The sequence below is a fragment of the Strix uralensis genome, chromosome 10 (genome assembly GCF_047716275.1).
Source record: "Strix uralensis isolate ZFMK-TIS-50842 chromosome 10, bStrUra1, whole genome shotgun sequence".
Taxonomy (NCBI): domain Eukaryota; kingdom Metazoa; phylum Chordata; class Aves; order Strigiformes; family Strigidae; genus Strix; species Strix uralensis.
In genome coordinates, this window is record NC_133981.1 from 1474789 (window position 1) to 1494055 (window position 19267).

General features: G+C 52.1%; 1 protein-coding gene across 1 annotated transcript in view; it reads right to left on the reverse strand.

Annotated features, from left to right (window-relative positions):
- PODXL2 (podocalyxin like 2) overlaps positions 1 to 18698 on the reverse strand; it is a 33521-nt gene extending 14823 nt beyond the window's left edge. The window contains exons 1-2 of the mRNA XM_074878892.1: positions 18515 to 18698; positions 7754 to 8047 (exon numbers count right to left, since the gene is read on the reverse strand). Coding sequence (XP_074734993.1) covers positions 7754 to 8047; positions 18515 to 18566 — 346 coding nt within the window. The 5' untranslated portion in view covers positions 18567 to 18698. The remainder of the gene's footprint in view (positions 1 to 7753; positions 8048 to 18514) is intronic.
- Between the last annotated feature and the right edge of the window lie 569 nt (positions 18699 to 19267).

Here is a 19267-nt window from a genome sequence, read left to right on the forward strand (position 1 = left end):
AGATGCTGCCCAAAGGTGAGTGTGATCCAACTGACCTTTGGAGTCGTGATGTGGTGACTGTCTCCCAGTTCTCGCTGCGAACAGGGACTGAGATCTACTGGGCACTGCAGGCACGAGCAACGTTCACTTTGTGGCTGTGTTTCTATGGAGAGCACCCATCCTGACTGAGATTCTGCCCAAGGACCTTGAGGATTAAAAGATTTTTGCTACCCAACAGCCTACCTGGTGGTGCTCCCTCAGAGGCCAAGGAGGCTGGTAAGCGCAATCAGTGGCAGCACAGACAAACCAAAACCAGCTCCTCTCCACTGCCTAGCCCTGGTCTTCCCAAAGGCCCTTACCAACAGCTAGACAGCCCAGTGTCTGCAGACACAGTCACTGCCGTGCTAGATGGATGGCGGTTAACAGCAGGAACAGCCGCAGACCACAGCATTGAGGACACCAGGTCAGGATCCTCTTCAGACAGATAGTGAAGTTTTAGTGCATCTCTCAGGGCTCTGCTGCTCCTCCTGCTGCAGGGATACTCAGGGTTTGCACCAAAACCACTAACCTCAGCAGGAACCTGGCCTGCCCTGATGTGCTGTGCGTGAAAAGTGAGGGGTTTGCCCCTTAAAACAAGGTCCTGTCAGATGAGATGTTATTTTCAGGGATCAGTGATCCAATCTGCCATCTCCTTTGCCTAACGACATTCTCAGCTATTCTCAACTCGTCTGCATCTCCTCTCTTCCCTGCCCCTCTTCCCACCTGGAGGAGAGCAAGAACTAGCAGATGGGCACAGTAGAAAAACAAACCAGGAAAAGGCAGCATGAGGTTTGCCCCGTGGGAGCTAGAAATGCTGCTGGCCTGTCAGCTCTCCTTTGAAGTCACACATTCGACCTTTCCTTCAGGTGCTCTGTCACAGACTAGCTAGCTCCCATGGGGGAAAGCCCCGCATTGCTGCAGCCATGCTGCCTCTCCACCGACAAGATCTAAGGACATGGGAGGAACTGCTGCCTCTGCCATCTCTCCCGGGGGATGGAAGCACAGGGAGAACCCATCCCACTCTCTCCCCACAGGCTTCTGTCTTACAAGGCAGCCAAAGACTGAAACCTGAGCTGCTTCTCTGGGCCAACAAATCAACAAGGTAGAAGCAGACACAGGAATCCTCACACTCACTACTAATTGAGTTAACATCCCCAGTTGCAGGATAGTCTCTCCACTATCCTGCATGCTAAGCTGGGAGCACCCTTCTCTTGTAAGGTTCATAAGACCCCACTGATTATAACCTCAACTCCCCTCCAATCTTGTGAGAGCCATTATTCAGATTTGCACGGATAACAGTGAAAATTGAGGTGTTTGGGTCAGAGTTGTGCTTGCTTGGGCTTCTTAAAACAAGGAGCTCTCCATACAACCCATTTCCCAGAGCGGCTCAATCACTTCCCAGGTTCAGAGGTTCAAGGATGGTGAGTCAATCCTTCCTTCCAGACTTTCCAGCTAGACACTTAGTTCCCATCTGGAATCACCTCCTACTGTCTCACTACCACGGGTGTCTGTCCACTTCTCAAGATCAGGTCTCTAAGGTACTCATATTCTCTTCTAGTTTACATCCCTCTTCTAAGATTTGAAGGAATTTTTGCACCCTGTCCATCTCCTTGGTATGATCCCAGCCATTAAGCTGGTCCCAGCACCTTCTTCCAAAGAAGCTGATTTTTGTCACTCATCTGTGCAATGCAGAGCTAAGAGCTTTCCCATTTTAAGAGTGTTCTCAGCACTTCCCTTGATTCCCGTTACCCCCAGCCCTAAGAGAACTCAAAGGTGGCTCCTTCCAACATTCATCTAGAAATCCCTTCAGCAAGTGGTCTTCTAGACCCTACAACCCACTGGCCCACCTGGTTGTCCTCTACCTTCAGCAGACCCCCTACACTGGCTCCCACGCCGTGAGCATGTGGAAGTGCACCCACAGATGAAGGTCTAGCTATGCTGGTGCTGTCCACTCCCACCCCCACCAGCTTTTGTGGACAGAAACAGCAACCATAGAACAGAGAGGCCAAACAGACTCAGGTGACCCATGCTCCTGCTGTAGAAGTGGGGCAGGGTCTTCTGTTAAAGGAGACAGGTAGTACAGAGCTGGCTGCAATGTCAGATTCGTCAGGCTCTTTTATCAGCTCATCAGATTTCAGCGAGGAAGAAGAGCACTGCCAAAGAGAAGGGAGGAGGCAGTAACTGCAAACACCATCAGTGCCTTCCCTGGCCGGGTCTGCTCTGTAAGTCTCCCACCAAAACCAGCAGTAGGCTGGAGCACAAGAGGAACTTGTGGCCACACACAGAGGTGGCATGTGCCATGTAACCCTTCCAAGCCACAAAAAAGAGCAGCCAAGCCACAATGGAACCAGCCTGATCACAGAGGGGGACAGCTCAGAACTGCCCGCTGGAGACACGAAACTACCCCAGCATCTCTGGCCAAACAGCCCAGCAGGGATGGACCAGGTGACCGTAGTAGGCAGCCACAGCTCCACATCATGTACTATCCCAGAGCTTCTCAGTCACGCCATCCCCTGGGAATCTGGTTCACCTATATGAAATTCCACACCTCCACCACATCCTTCGCTTGCCCCTTAATGCTTTTCATCAGTAGCAGTATTACCCACATTGCAACATCCAGCTGTCTTTGCCTCCCCCCGCCCAGTTTTTCCCTTCCAAGCCCTCTTGCAAAGACCCTCAGGCACTATTTTCTAAAGAAACCATCTTGCACAGCCCTCCTGCCACTCCAAGTCCTGCCCTTTGCATCTCCCAGCAGACCTAGTCTGGCTCACACAGATTCATTTCCTTTGCCTGGGGAGATGATTTGCCCTGGGAGAGGTGAACATGAGCTCCGAACCTCTGCAAGAGTCGCCATTCAGGCGATGTCCTGCTCGCTCTGAAATCAATACCAAAACGTCCCTGACACCAGATGGGTCTAGACTTGGCACTGTGCCAAAGCATGGTTCCCCAGCCAGACATTTAATTCATTACATTTCTGCTTCTCCTTCATTCAGAAGAGCTGGTCTCAGTTACTGCCCTACAAGGTTCCCTACCCTGTATTTGCCACTATTAGCTGTTTAAAGCAACTGTGACAGCTCAGAAAAAGGGTGACCCTCTTTGTTTTTAGTACATATAACCTGACCATAAGGTCTTTATTGGATTAAACTGGAAGATCATGTTAACCAGTGATTGAATTACTGATAACTAGAAGGCACTGTAATAAAGAACATTCCTGGGCTTCCACAACCACAACACAGCCTGACAGCACCATTCATACTAAAGTACCTGCCAGCTTTGGGAAGTGCAAGGTGCCCTCTACTCGCTACTTAAAATGCAGCCAGGTCTAAGGCGGTATCTGCTCGCCGTTGTGCAGCACAGAGCAGTGGGGCTTACTGCAAAAAGGCCTACGCCATCGGATTGGAACTGCAGGGGGATTTCAAAGAGGCGAATGCAATTACTGGTGCTGGAATTGAGCCAGTTGGGGCTAATATCCTAATCTTCCAGAAGAGCTAGGAGAAGTTACTATCTGTGACTCCAGGACAGGCCCACACACAAAAGAGATCATAGTCAAAAGAGAGACCCAGGGTAGCAAAGTGGTTAGGTCTCATTATGCTTGGAACTCAGGTAGAGACTGGGCACCAAGTGCTACAGCTGCTCCCAAACAGCCCCATGCTTTTTTCCTGCTCAGGGTATGAACTGCAATAAGGCCAGAATAAACCACCCTCACTCAAACACGGAGTTGGGTGGGGATGGCTGCTCCAGAATACCACCACACACAGAGAAACCCTCTTTGTGACAGGTTAGCAACATGTTGGGCGAGATGGCTTGTCCCAAGATAGATCACCTAATGTGTCAGCGTACACTAAACCAGGGCATAAACAAGAGGCATCCTGGGAGCTGAGCTCAGGCAGGGGGCTGCTCAGCACTAAGCTGCTTATGTTGACAGTCTTTACCAGGTGCTTCATTTCATTAATGCTTGGGTTGAACATGGCATTAAGAACTGCAGATTTGCTGTCAGTCTGGACGAAGATGCAGATTTCTGTAAGGCTGAGAGAGACTGGGATCTCGCTGGCCAGAGGCAAGTAGTTCACCACGAAAGGGAGTGAAACTCACTACCAGAGAAGAGTTGGGGATGGAAGATATTTTATCCCATTAGCTGGTCAGAAAATTTAGTTTTCTTCAAATACAGTCCTTCTAACTTGTCTGTCCTGCTATCCCTCATCCTAACTCTCCTGGGAATCCCTTATGCTAATTACTATAATTAAAAGATTACAATTCCACCCCCACCCCCCTCAAAGTGCCACATGCCATCCTAGTGAATCATCCACCTATAAAACTAGATTTGATAGCTCCCAGCACAGTCATGCCTTGGTCTTCAAATGCACAACCTTGGAACTAAAAGTCCAGGCCCTGGCTGTAACGAAGTGAGCTCCATGCCAGCCCACCACCACACTGGAAGATGTGATGATGATACACTTCAAAGCTTAGAGACTCAGCTGTTGGGCAAGGGAGGAGAGGGACTAAGTGCCTTCATTCACCAGACATTCACAAGTCTTGCATCAGTTTCCAGGAGCCTGAACTTCCCAGCAAATAATGATTAGGCTACCTCAGCCTAGAGCCTTCGCTGGACAGGGAACACACAGGGCACTGCAATCTGACTGAGCCAAAGGAGAACACCAAGAGGTGCAAACCAGGGAGCGCTCCAGGATGGACAACACACAAGTCTTTCACTAAAAATCAGGGACTCAAAGGGACCCACAGCCCTAATGACACCCATCTTCTAGCCCTAAAGCTAAAAGAGATGTTGCATCTGTTGCCCAGGAGTTCCAGTGTGACAGCACGAAAACACGGGGGATTGGAAGCATCCAGGCAAAACAAGATGGGGAAGGTGGGAAGAAGGGAAAGGAGGACAAGAAGGGCCAGATGTGAGTCCTGCAGAGCCAATATATCTTCAGGGTTGATCTGTGGCTCAGGCCAATTTGATACCAAAGGTGAGACAAAGCAGCCAAACCTAAACTACAACCTGAGAAGCTTCTGGGTTCTCTGGAAGCCTGAAGGCAGTGGGATGCAGAAGTAACAGGTTCACAGCTCCACTGACTTGCCTCCTGGCTGAAGTATGAGTCACACGCGGCTTCTTTCCGTAAGGATATGGCATCCATATTCCCACCAGACCTAATCCATCTCTTTCAGATGCAGCTCTGCTGGGTAGCAGCTGCGCATGGGTTAGCACACAGGCAAGTGTGCACTGCTGTGCACACTCAGACAGAACGAGACAAGTATCAGGGTCCTTCTACAGGCTGGTGCTCACTGTTGTCAATATAGATTTACTGTTCCGTAGCATAAATCAGCAAAAGCCCATTATTCAGGAGAAACAGAGCTCCAGGCTGAGCTGTGCTCGGCCAGTGGGAGTTTGTTCTCACTTTCTAATGGACTAACAGGTGGCCCTAGATGCCACATGTTTTACAGAAATATTTTTAAAGGATGTTCAAGTGCATTTAGAAAAAAAAAAGCAGCAGCTGCAGATTTTTATTACTTTTTATCTCTTGCAGTCTCAAAGTCACACAAAGGCAGAGGAGTCTCCCCACACAGACTTCAGAAGGACAAAACAAAAAAAAAAAGAGGTGACTAATACAGTTTTGAAATCTCAGGAGATCTTTTGAAGACAGGCCTGTAAGAAGACCACCAATTCCAGGCCCCAAAAAGAAGCCAGCACATGTCTCCTTTTGTAGCAGAGAATTTTCACTCTCCAGTAGGATAACAATCCTGTTTTGTGAATTGATTGATGCAGGGTCTCAGATCTGTGCCTGGGATAGAGCCACTGACTATGCTGGGCTACACTTCACTGTCAGTCAGAGAGAAATCCCACATAAGGAAAACATATACCATGAACTTTTTTTTTCTTAAACAGCAGCTGTTTGAAACTGTTTAATGGATTTATATGTTGAAAATAATCTAACAGATGTCATCACACAGTTCCACAAGGTGTCACATGGCATCTGTCACACATGCAGCATGCAAGATCCATGGATTACGTGCATCTCATGCACAGGCTTTGCATGACAGGAGAAGGCTGTCCAATTTAGGGATGCCATTACAATATCCTTTATTGTAAAATGACACACAGCAGGTTTCTAATTAAATTTTAAGTTGAAATGTGCTCCCAGCTCTTGAATAATTCAAGCTGTTCTATTAACCAAGGTTCTGCAATGCCACCGAGACATGAGCTCTGGACACAGCAACAGCCAGGGGAAAAAAAACCAGTGCTTGGAAGCACAGAAGTGGTTAGCTGGGCAGAGGATAGGGCAGGGTACGCGTAAAGGACAGCTGAAAGAGCACATCTGTTCATGGAGGAAAGCACTGCAGGCAAGAACGGAAGGAGAAGGGAACATGTTCTGCATACAGATGGGGCGAGGCACGTGCGAGAGGCGAGGCTGGGTTCGGTACCCAGCGCATCTCGCTCTCAATGCACAAGCACACGCTGTTCTCCAAGTCACGTCCCGATCTGTGAGTACATGCAGGTGCCTGCTGGCACACAAATAAAAGCGCCGCTGAGCACGCTGCCAGCGCGTGAGAGTGTCTAAGCCAGAGCGCGTCCGTGCCGGCAGGGACACGCACCATCCACCCCCAGCATCGCTGCGCAGGCAGCGACCGCACAGCCTCCCCACCGCCAGCCCCGCAGGGCGGCCAGAGCACGGCCAGAGGAGTTTAGCAGCACCGTTGGTGAGCAAAAGGGCTTTGGAGACCTGAACTGGGATGGTCCCTGTCCCGCGCCACGCACGCTGGGCCCCAGCCAGCAGCCTGAGCCATCACGCTGCGGCAGCCCTCGGCCCTGGGTCAGTACAGGCCTTTTTTAAGATCACAGAAATAGAAGTGAAGATAAAACAAGACTCGTGCTTTCTAGTTGCAGACCTCAGTCAGACCTGCTGAAAGGGAGACAGCGATACCAGATAAGGGAGGAGGGATAAGGCTGAAGCCTGGCCCCTGGGTAACACTTAATACATGCCCCACATGACACTTAAGAGCAGGAACGTGTGAAATAATCTCCTAAACTACTGGAAACCCTGCAATTCTCCTCCTTCCTCCCATGCCTCACCCTGAGAGCACCTCAAAGCCAACGAGGGGCTTGGGGCGAGACCACTGAGGGGACTTGGTAATCTCAGAAAACACTCCACAGAGGAAAGCCAGCTCAAGTGCTAATGAAACTCATTTTGGCCATGACTCCCCAGGAAGCAGTCAGGACAGGGCAGGCAACAGGACAGCTGCCCAAGGGAGAAAACTTGCTGTCTTCTCTCAGGCCAAATCCCCACCGAATTCACAGAGTGAGGAATCAGAATTTGACCTAGGGAACCCAGCTTTGACTCAAACCCCAAGATGGCCTTGACCTGAGATGGGGTCTTGAGACCTTTAGGTTGTGCTTAATTGACAGCAACAGAAAGGACAGAGAAGAGAGCATAAAAGGGGGAAAGAGACAGAGAAAGGGCACGAGGCAATGGGAAACTAGGTGGAGGCAATACTTTTCCCAGATCATAGCAGCTTAGGAATAAAGGCTCAGCTGTAACTTGTTTTTTAAAGCCTGTGCTTGCTCAGGGTTCGCTGGGGACACATCAAGCACTGAGGTGAGAAAACAGAGCTGACGTTTAATCTCAGGCCCTCTTAGCAAGAGCTGTGTCAAAGCAGGAAGACAGATCCCTGCATCCTTCCACCTCCCCAGAGTCCCTGCAGAGTGGGGAGGAAGAATGGGGTAAAATCAACCCACCTGTTGACGGTCCCAAGTCCAGGCTGGAGTCGTTGAGCTCTCCCCCATCTTCCCAGAAGTACTGTGGGGGCTGTAGGATCTTGGACTCCTCATTCTCCTCACTGGCAAAGCCCGATCCTGGGGCAGCATGCAGAGAGCCAGGGGCAAGATCAGGCTCCGCAGCCTCCGGGCTGGTTTGCTCATGGGAATTCATGGCCTCCAGGTGGGACATCACGGCAAACTCCAGCAGAGAAGTCGACGTGAGGCCATCAGCAGTCGGTTCCGAGGAGGAGGCAAGGCAGAGGCACAAGGTCCCTGTAAAATGACAGTAAACCTGTATCAGAGATAGGGCTGACAGCCACTGGACTTGGGCTTGTCTTCTTGCAGCCTGCTCCTGCCAAACCAACCTGCTGCACACACCTGTCTTCGGGGTGACCTGCCCCTAGAATGGGCTGTGCTCTCCGCTGATGAGGAAAATCAGGGTATTTTGGGAAACATCCACAACTATGCAGAGGAGCATTCACATCCAGGGGGAGTCAGTGCCAAGCAGCCACACAGCCTGAGGCACCTCTCTTCAGTGGGGCAGTGATGGTTCACCCTCTCTGAGGTTTTTTGCCTCTTTGAAAAGACCAGGTGTCTCGTTAATCACCCATCCTGGAGAGGAGGTGGAAAGTCTTATACTGAAATCATGAAATTCAGGCCCTGTGAAGTCAATGACAGTTTTCTATCCGACTGTCACCCAAGCAAGATTTCACCCTAGTGTTCCTTATCTGCGGCTCTATTATATGCAGGGGGACTGATTTAAACCAAAATTATATACATCACCAATATTAACCATGTTGCAAACCAGCAGGCTGAAAATCTATTTTTAAGTCATTGATTTAAACTCCATTTTGCATTCAAATTTTTTGTTTTCAAAAGGAAGGGCTGTCACAGGTAAGAATTAAAATGTACCAACAGCAAACGTCTACCTAACACTAAGCAGGGAGGCAGACTGCATTTTACACTTTTCTTTCAACAATTATATCCTTGTTATTTCCATTTTATCTATTAGAAGGTTGGACTGACACTTCTTGATTCCTAGATGAGACTTTAATTGCGATTTGTGTCAAGGTACATTCACATGCATACTGAACTTCAATCAAAATGCAAGAAAACAGCACCTGGAACTTGGTTTTATTCAACCGATAAATACCATGAGAAATATGGAGACATAAGGAAAAAAATGAGATTACCAAAACATGTTTTACATTTAAAACAGTTTTGTTAAGCAAGCAAAGTAATTAATTTGGGTGAACTGAACCAATTGCTTCCTAGCCCTCTGTTCTTCAGCACATTAAAACTAGAAGATCTCATCCTCTCACAGCTGATTTTTATTCATAGTTTAGAAGAAAAAAGGACAAGTTTTCCCGCTTTCTCAGCTTATACTCTGTTTCTCAATTCTTAATGAACTAGTCACTGAACTGAACTAATTGAATAAGCTGAAATGAAGACTAATTTGTTATTTTTCTTTGATAACTGGTCTTCTAGACAAGAGAAATGCATCAGATCTAACCCATCTGGACTTCAGTAAAATATCTGATACAGTGCCTCATGCAGAATTACACGAGAGGCAAGAAAAACACCGATTAGCAGGAAAACTCTAAGGCAACTGTAAGGCATTTGCTATACGAAAAACAAGAGAGACTTGTGCTGGAGGGAGGCTATTAGTGGAATTCCTCAAGGTCTGTCCTTGGATCTTCTGTTCTTTAACACTTTCCTAAGTGACCTTGGAACAAAAATTAGGAACGTGATAATGAAGTTAGCCAAGGACACAAAGCGAGGAGACATCCTCTCTGTGCAGAAAGACTGCAGGTACAGCTAGGTGATCTTGAGAATGGAAATAACAGAAATATTATGACAATAAATAGTACAAAGTGATAAGTCACCACCTTGAGAACTAGCACCAAATATTTCTGATACAAGATAGAAAACCATCCATTACAAAATGTCTTAAGAGGAGAAACTCCTGTATTAGAAATAGCTCTGAGATATCGCTGGAATGCAGATGTGAAAATGCTTGCACAGTCCTGAAGTATTAGAAATAGAGAGATTTTACAAAGCACTGCTGAGACATCACCTGGATGCCGCACGCAGATCTGAACACACGTGGCCTGAAATGATTTAAGCAGAGCTGAACTGCCTTCAGGCAAGGGCACACACTAGGCAACCTCGCGAGGTTCCTTCCCACCACTATGTCCTACGACTCCACGTCCCAGAAGGACAAATTCAAATCAGGGCAAATGCCAAGATGAGCTGTGGGGCAACGGCAGATTGTGCTTTCACTGAAAACATCGGCTTGTTAGCACAAAGAGTTTGGGATTTGCTGCTCACTTGCCAGGCTGATTACCAAACCTGTCCTGGGAATGTTGGAAGCCAGAAATGCTTTTCTCAAGCATTCTGCCTGCTCCAACCCTCTCCACCTTTCTCCACTATTCTCTGAACTGAGCAAAATCCAATATTGGTTACTCCTTCCCAAACACACTTGGGCCAGGCTTCAGCACTTCTCAATCATCTCGTTTATTTTGTTCTATTGATCCAAGGCAAGATCGGCTGAGGCCAGCACAGCAACAAAAAGGGAACGGCAACAGAGGCAGAGTATCAAAGGGGAGGGAAGCTACTGCAGCATCACAGAGCCAACCAAAGTGCCTCTGGGCATCTCTGGGGATGGGCAGGCTCCCCACGAGCTGTGCATGCACATTGAAGTCCACAGTGGGAAATAAGAGTCCACACGTCTCTTGTGCACGAGCATGGATGTGGAGGGACCTGGCCAGGCCAGCCCCCGTGCGCATTCAGAGGTGCTCACCGGGCTCCAAGGTGATGGTGCCAGACTGGGCTCTCCAGGCTGACACAAGACACCTGCATCACTAACGGAGAGCACTGCTGAGCCTCGTGCAGCTCAGTGAGGAGAGCACTTGTCTTGAGGAGCTTACAGCTTAAGCAAACACGACAGAGAGCAGCGAGGGGGAGAAAGGGAACGTTATTCTCAAACTTATCCAGAAAAGGGGAGCAGAAAGATGGGGAGAGACCACAGCAGGTCCAAGGCCAAATGGAAAATTTGGTGTAGTTGGGACTGCAACTGACTGCCTGGATCCTACGACAGCTCTTTATCCACCCCAGTGCCTCAGTTTCCCCCAACTCCCATTAGCAGAGATGCGGCTGATGCGACGCCTTGGCTTCCCAGCCATACTACAATACACACTCGTGTCTCCCAGCCAGCTAGACAAAGCCTCAAAATGTAGCTCTGCGCAAGCTCCAAAAACTGGCTCGAGCCTCTGTTGTTTCCATCGGCTACACCCCGTTTGGGCTGCCTCCAGAGCTCAGCCACAGCCCATCCCACCACCGCTACAACAGGCATCTTGTGGCAGGTGAATCTGGGTACCCGGAGAACTAATCCCATCCATGCGGGAAGCTGAGAGCCTGGGAGTTTGCTTACCCTCATTTAACTCTGAAGTGTTTACCCAGTTAAAACCCCCTAAGCTGCATTATCTTGTTTACTGGGATGCTCTGCTCTCCTCAGCCCAAGATAAAACTACACCACCTCATCCCTAAGAATGAGTCATTAACAGACACAGCCTGATCAAGCCAGGTTTCTCCTGGGGTGCATGTGGAGTAAGACAACACCGTGGGGCCTGATCCACAGGCACAAGATGCAGAGGCTGGCCTGGGGGAACCCTCCATGCCAGCACCAGCCCGAATGCCACAGGGCTAAGAGCACCATTGCACCAGCACACAAACCAGCACCTCTCCAGACAGCATCCCGACACCACTTCATACCTTTTGCTCCAGCAGCAAAAAGACAAAGGCTTGGGGTGCCAAACAGCAGACCCAAGATCTGCCACCTTCCCCCTCTCTTCCAAGCATCTCATAAAGGAGCTCAACGCAGCTGGCAACTCCAAAGCAAAGAAAGAATCAAAGCACAAGCTGAGCTGGGAGGCAGGGGAGCACGGCCGAGGGAGGAAATCTAATGCCCAAGACATCGGTGGCTAGCCATTCTCCTCCTAGGATGGGGAGCAGGGATTAGAGGACTTTCTATCAGTCATCAGTCTCCCAATTTTGTATTCCAAAAGGCAGATCAAGTGATAGGAATAAAGAAACACAAACGAATAAAGCCCTGCGACTGTAGATGGGAGGGAGCAGGGAACGGAGCCAGGGCTCGCCAGCTGCTTCAATGGGGCGTTTGTCTCTCATTTCTATTTTTGCGGCACCTCTGCGTAACCTGGAGGAGATGAGGCTCTGCATGCTAAAGAGGGCAGCCAGCCTTCGGGGAAACGGCACGGCTGTGAGCACGGGAGGAAAAACCCTCCCCAGATCAGACAGAGGAGGGGCGAGAAAGGAAAGTGGGAGAGGTAGGTGGAGGGGGGAGAGGGAACAAAGGCAGAGAGAGAGCACCAAAACCAGCATGGGAGCTCCCGCGCTGGCTGCGAGCTCTCCAGCTGCTAGCACCCACAGAGGTGACACGTGGAGGTACCGCTGACCTTGCAAAGGATGCTTCACCTCTGGAAGGAGCAGAATGGGGCAATTTCAACAACAGGAAATAATACTGCAGAGTTACCTTTCCAAGGCCACTGGAAAAGAGCCAGCCAGGAGGATACACAGTTGAAATGAATTTGCTAGTTGCTGACCCCACTGGCCCCTCAGAAAATGGTTCCAAGTCAAAGCGGTGAAGCTTGCTCTGTTCAGCTCAGCAGAGGAGTTGATGCCTTGGACAAGGCAGATGGGGGAGTTCCGCTCAACAGCAGAAAAAAAAAAAAACAACCGAGGAAAGAACATCTGCCATCTCCCAAACTGCTGAGAATAAGAGCAGTTTCACATTTCTAAACAATTCTAAGAGAACCCCAAAGTACATTAGTCGACCAAGAACCACTTTATCGCTTTGCCACAAGGCAAGCCACCTCTCCACGGGTCAGGACAGCTGTTTAAAAGCTCCCAACTGGCCTACTGAATAGGACTAGAAGTGAAAGAGGGAAGAAGTTGTCTCTGTACCCAGTTGAAATAAGAGGAGGCATTTGGGGAGCTGAAATAGAACCTGGCTGTGACTCAGTCAAACAGCCTTTAAAATTTTCTTGCTTTTTAATTGACAACAAGCAAACCTCAATTTTCTTTCCAAGGAAACACACAAACATCCCTTAAGATGTCATCACCTTGACTTGACCTATAGAGGGGCTGGTGTGCCCTTCAATTTACCCAACTGAAGGTTGGTTTTACCTCTCCTTCCTGAGTGCCGTGGCTACACCACGGTGCCATGGAGGCAGGAGCAGCCTGCTGAAGGGAAGAGCACTCGCCTGGTGCACACACTCTGACTTACCTGTCTCTCACCACCACCCAGCAGAGCCTGTACACCACCACCCAAGCGCAGTTACACAATGGGTACAGGGAGGGGGGGGTCAATGCATCTCGGTATTGCCAATGCAACAGTTGCAACAATGTCCATCTGGCCCTGCTACTGTTGACCTTCCTTTCAAGCCCACCCCAAACCCAGGAGTTACCCAACAATGTTATTTCCTAGGAGTGCTGGGTCAGGAATGGGTCATTTACTGATAATCGGTTAGGACAGAAACACAATGGCCAGATGAGGGAAGCATCTGCCAGGGCTATTCCCTCCCCCAGATCACCTCAGCCTGGAAAAGCTGGGGAGCAAGGCCCAAGGGCTGAGAGGAAAGAGGTCCCAGGGCAGAACAGCCAATGGCACAAACCAATTCCAGAACATAACAAAACACAGAGTAATTTAAATAACAAAAAAGAATCCCAAACACAGACAGCAAGGAAGAGAAGAAAATGTTGTTCAGCTGAGAGATGTCCAAGCTGATTCCTCCACACTTACCTGTAGTCTCTGCACTCCAGACCCTCAACAGCTTGCTTACACAGAGAAGCTTACAGGATGACCATGTGTCAGGCCACGTCCTTTTGGTGTTAATTCAGAGTTACAGACCATATGCATGCTGGGACACTCCACCCAAGAGACCTCTCCCAGTCCAGCTCCCACGCTGCACTCGAGCACTTACAAATCCAGCCAGGTCCCTAATCTCTGAGATCATTTCCAGCTAGGGCTTCAGAAAACAAGATCAGACTGCCATCCTCCTCTGGTACTGCCAGCAACCAGGTCCCTCACCACGTGTCCCTCTAAAACCATCCACCTTCCCACAGCCCCAGTACATTTTACAAAGCAACAGCAAAAGCACTTGGGTCTGTGGGGAGCGTATACACTTACCAACCTGCACCAACAAGAGGGACAAGGCACAGCTGACGAAGCCCTTGCAATGGAACAACACTTCAGAGGGAGATCCTAGAGCTCACAGTAGCTGTGCCAGCATCTGTAAGGTTTTACAGATCTTTACAGCTAGCATAATGAGAGAGCTCAAAGACAGGGTGTGCACGTCTGCACGTACTGAGTGGGTGCTACCTTGTAAAGGGCTGCCAACATTTGCTCCCTTGGCATTTCAGCAGAGAACATCTACAGCGTGCAGACCCAGGGATCTCCACGGGAAATGGCAAAGCACTGCCAGAAGATGCACCTGCTTTTGCAGGTAATTGCAGCTGTGCCCTTCGTCAGCACACATGCACCAGGGGCCTGACCTCCAGGGGTGCCGGGCATCCTCAGCCAGGCACTGAGAAGAGTCCGATCTCCTGCTGTTACGATCAGCACCATCAGGACTGCTCCAGGCACCACCACCCATCTCCACAAGAGACTCCATGCAAGCAGGTCACAGCAATGCAGACAAGCCTGCCCGTCCTTCCCGCTTCGCTCAACCACTCACGCCGCAAGTCACAATTTTGCTTGGTTTCAGTCTCCCAGACTGTTTTGTTTGCCTTCACTCCCTCCCCAGATCGTCTCGTAGCCTTCACACCTCCCTCCTCTGCTGCTGCAACGTCTGCTCTCCTCCGCGCTTCTCGCTATTGACAGTGGCAGTTCCCAGCTCCGGGAGGGGGGCGAGACACAGCCCCTGGGGAAACAGCATTGGGTACACAGTTGTATACAGAAGTAGTGGATTTTCTTTCCTCAGTTACCTTTCACAGGCCTCCTCAAAGCAGCCCACAGGCCCTCAGGGGTTAACAGGCCACAAGATGAAAGCCACTGATCTAAGAGAAAAACCACGGCCCACAGATTGCTTTGCCCTCTCGCAGGCCCAAAGCATTCCATCTGTCTGCTAAAAATCACCTCACCAGGCCTGTGTTTCCTCTTCTCACTCCATCCCAACCTGGACCATGTACCCCACAGCGCTCGGTCTGATTTTCAGCTCATCAAATAAAGGCTCGTGGTCGCTTCGTCTTTAAAGCTTCCCAGCCCGGGCAGAGCAAGCACTACTGCAGATGCAGGAGGGATTTCCCTCCGAGACATGGTCACCCATCAAAATATAGCAGAAGCTTTTTACACCCCAAAAGGTCTTTAAAACTCACCAGGCACAACACTGAGCACAACATGGTTACGCTCTGCTCCAGCCCCTGCAGCAGAGCAGTGGCGACCACCCTGCCGCACGTTGGCATGCTGCTCAGCGGTTTCAGCCCCAAGAGGCTCCTCCACTCTCCAAACAACCTCATGCATCCTAGGCAAACGAGTTCACGCAAAGGTTTGGTAGTCCCTGGGCACGCGTACGGGTCCTGACTACCTTCACAACGAACCAGGCAGGATGGGAAGAGCTGAGAGCGGCTGCAGTTGTCATATAGAGGGAAGGCTGCAAAGCTGGCTTCCCAACGGCAAAAAATTATCCCCAAAACAAGAATGTACACCCAAACCCTGGCAACCACAATGGGGCTTAACCAGGCACAGGGACAGTGCAGGGCTGACCCGAGCCCCAGCAGGGTGTATCTTCCTTGCCAGCATCCCTGGCCCTCTGAACAAACCAGCGCATGTGTTTGCTTTGCCTCTGTGCAGGCTGCACTCGTGTGGCTGACAAATAGCCTCTCTCCATTCTTTTGGGATTACGTGTTTCAACAGCCAGCAAGAACAGGAAGCAAGTTCACTCGACTGCCAGCTGCGGCCGGGATGCACCTTCCCCGCAGCCCCTCTGCCCCCAGCCCTGCAGCAGGGCCACCAGTGCTGCTGCTGCTCACGCAGGTACCCACAAAATGCCGGAGCTTCTTCCCACGCCACACGAGTGGAAAAAACTTTTGTGTGCTCTGATCTACAGCTCATCACCAGCAGCTTCCCCTTGAGGGCTTAATGTAGTTATTTCTACCCCTGATGCCTATAATTAAATGAACATTTCCTTATGGCACTGAAAAGGCCAAGGAAAAACTGCCTACAGGGAATTTTCATCTATCCTGATTTATACTCCCTCATCTCAGGCTCGTTGACACAATGCTAACAAGGAATCTTTTAAGCAGGCAGAAGAGAAAAAAAAAAATTTAAATAGCCCCCATGCAGAGAAGCACCTGGGGAGACAAGAAGAGGGAAGAGACCAATTCCCTCCCTTCTCCCCATGCTTTTAACCACATCATTTTCCTACTTGCAAAAGCAAAGGGGCTCAGATACCCTTGAGTCTGGAGAGATGTTTCCACGCTCTGCCAGCAGACCCGTGCTGCCCAGCAGTCTGATGAGGTGCACTCAGCCCATCCCGCAGGTCTGAGGAGGCTCCTGATCCTGGGAAGCACAGAAATTGCGCTCAGTCCCTCCAGCACTCTCTCAGGTTTTAACTATTCCTGTCCTGCAGGACTGGAGGAGCAAGGCCAGAGCACACTGAATTATTCCAGACTGGAACAGATCCTAAACCGCTGAGCAAAGCTACTAACCAAAACAGGGCTTGATTTATAAATCCCCAACAGTCTGTGTCTCCACTTCTGATCTCCCACCTAGGTAGGAGTCCAGGTGTCCGGAGATGCCTGGCCAACTGAGTCCAGCCCCCCCAGAACTGTCACAACCCACCAGGATTACCAGTTTCACCAGATTAGGAACTGAGCTGTCCCTCAGAGCTGCCGCTCGCCTCCCACCCCTACACCTCTCCCTGTTAGGACAGCAGAGAGGATCACAGCCAAGGACCCAAATCCTCCATATCATCACCAGCTTCACAGCAATACTAGAAAGTTTCCAGCAGCCTCGGCCGAATAGGAAACACGCCCTCCCCTCGGCACAGGTAGCATCAGCTGTGGTCCTTTCGGCTGACAGATTTTAAAACCACCACGAGGTCCATCTCCTTCCTCCGCAGAGCAAATGTAGCTTTCAAGCAATGGGGACGGGGGCCAACCCTCTCTGGCAGATTGGTGGGGTGGGAATATGGCAGTTCCCCCCCCCACGCTTTGCCTTCTGTGGAGGAGGTGGAGGTCTGGCTGAATTTGGGGACGTGGGTCTGCTACTGAGACGTGGCTAAAGGACCTTTGCCAGCTGTGCCCGAGGTTTTCCCTGACGTGGAGAACCTGCCTGGAGAAAGACACAAACCTGGCTCCCTGCTCAGCTCTGGAAAGGCTTACAGCTTCTGTGCCACAGAGTATTGGCACAAAACGCCAACAGGTTTTCCGATCCATTTTGCTTTTTAAGCTCACTATTGTTTGCAAACCTAAAAGGCTTTATCCCTTCTCTTCAGGGAGCCCCAGACGACAGGGGCGAGGCACTGTACATTCGTGGACAGAGCGGCTCCACAGATTACACCTTCCCCCACGAGCATTTTCGGGAGATTGGGGTAACAAGAGATGTGCCAGGGGGCCGGATGTCACTGTATCACAGCTCAGTCGTGCTGGAAGACAGCGACTGGTTGGGAAATCAGCCCTTCCCTCCCTGCCAGAATGACTCAAGACAAAGACTCCCCCACTCTTTAAATGTCCCTGTTCAAAACTCCTGTTCCACACTAACCAGATTTCTGTACAAAAGGAATGGGGGTAGGGAGGGAGAGGGCAATCTCAGCCTCACAGGTCTTCGGGGGGATCCCTTTGTTGGGAAATTTCCCCAGACTGTTTAAAAATAGAAGCAGACCCTTCATAAGTATTCCGAGTATAATTATTTCTGCACTTAATTGCCTTTCCCTGGCACCCTACCTCTCCTCCAAATTTCGAGAGGAGGCTCTTGGGGAAACGCAGAGCAATTTGTGGTTCCCCCTTCCTTTGTGCCAGTTTCGCGGTAGTTAGCAAAATTACCACGACGCCAGACGAAGCCATCGATGCAAGAGGAGGCGGTTTTGGGGCAACCTTGGCGTAGCAGGGTCTCCCCGCCGAAGGCCCGCGGTGGGCTGCGCGTCCCGGCCAGGCCGACGTCCATGCCCTCCCCACACCGCGAGGGCTGCCAGCGCTGGGCACGGCGTGCGGGGTCCCCGCGGGGACCAGGGTTGTGTACCCCAGCGCCGAGGCAGGAGACCCCGGGTGAGATCCCATCCCCGCGGGTGAAACCCAGGCACATCCAGCCCCCCCATGCCCGGAGCCCGGCGGTCCCCTGTCACCCCTCGGGGGTCCCGGGGCTGAGACCGGCCGCTCCAAAGGGCTCTGCTGCCCGGTGGGGAGCAGTGCCCGGTACCCAGGGAGAGCTCCGGGGTGGGGAGACGGGGACCCGACACCGGTCACGGAACCCGGGGGGCAACGGGGCTTGCGGGGGAGGGGGGCGATGGGGACCTGCCTCCCGCAGAAGTCCCGGGGAACCGGACCCACCGTGGATCCCAAGGTTGGGGGGGGCAGACCCACCCCCCACTGGCGCTCGGGGCGCTCCAGTGCCCGGAGAGGGGACGGGCACCCACCCGCTGCCCAGCCCCGCGCCGGGGGGGGGTGCCCGGCGTCCGGCCCCTGGGGCTGGCGGCGACCCCCGCCCCACCAGCCTTCACTCACCGGCGGCCAGAAGCAGCAGCAGCAACGCCGGGGCCCGGTGCAACGGCTGCATGGCGGCGGCCGCTGCCCTGCCGCGCCGCCTCTTCACGGGGAGCGGGGCCGCCCCGCCGCCCGCCGGGCTCTGCCCCTCGCCGCCGCGCCCGCCCGCCGCCCGGCCCCGCACTGCATCCCGCCGCCCGGCGCCGCCTCCTCCCGCCGCCGCTGCCCGCCGCTCCGGGGGCGGGGGAAGCGGCGAGGAGCGGGGGGGTGTCCTAACTGCCCGCCGGGTGCGCAGCCGGAGCAGAGGCGGAGCGCAGCCGGTGAGTTGCACCTAATTTCTGGCTGCGGGGCCGCCGCCCCCCGGCCCGGCCCCCCCCCCGCCGCAGGCCCCGCCGCGCCGCCGCCCCCGGGCGCCCCCAACGAGTGCCGGCGGCGCGGCTGCATGCGCCGGCCGGGGGTGATCAGCCCCCGCGGCGGGAAGGCGGGAGCCGCCGAAGCCCGCCGGCGACGCCCCCCTCCGCCGGGCGAGGCGGGGGCAGCGGCGGGGGGCAAAGCCCCGGCGGGGGCGGACTCCCTGTCAGCCCGAACACCGGGGCCCTGACAGGAACGGTCCCCAGAGCAAAGGCTCTGCACATCCACCTTCTGACCTTTCCTCAGCTGCCCACAGAGCCCCTGTGTCTCCCTCACCCCTCAGCTACCGCCTCACTTCACAACCTGCAAAAACTTCTCCCCCTGGACAACTTCATTCCCCCACTCTGGAGGTCACTTGGTGCA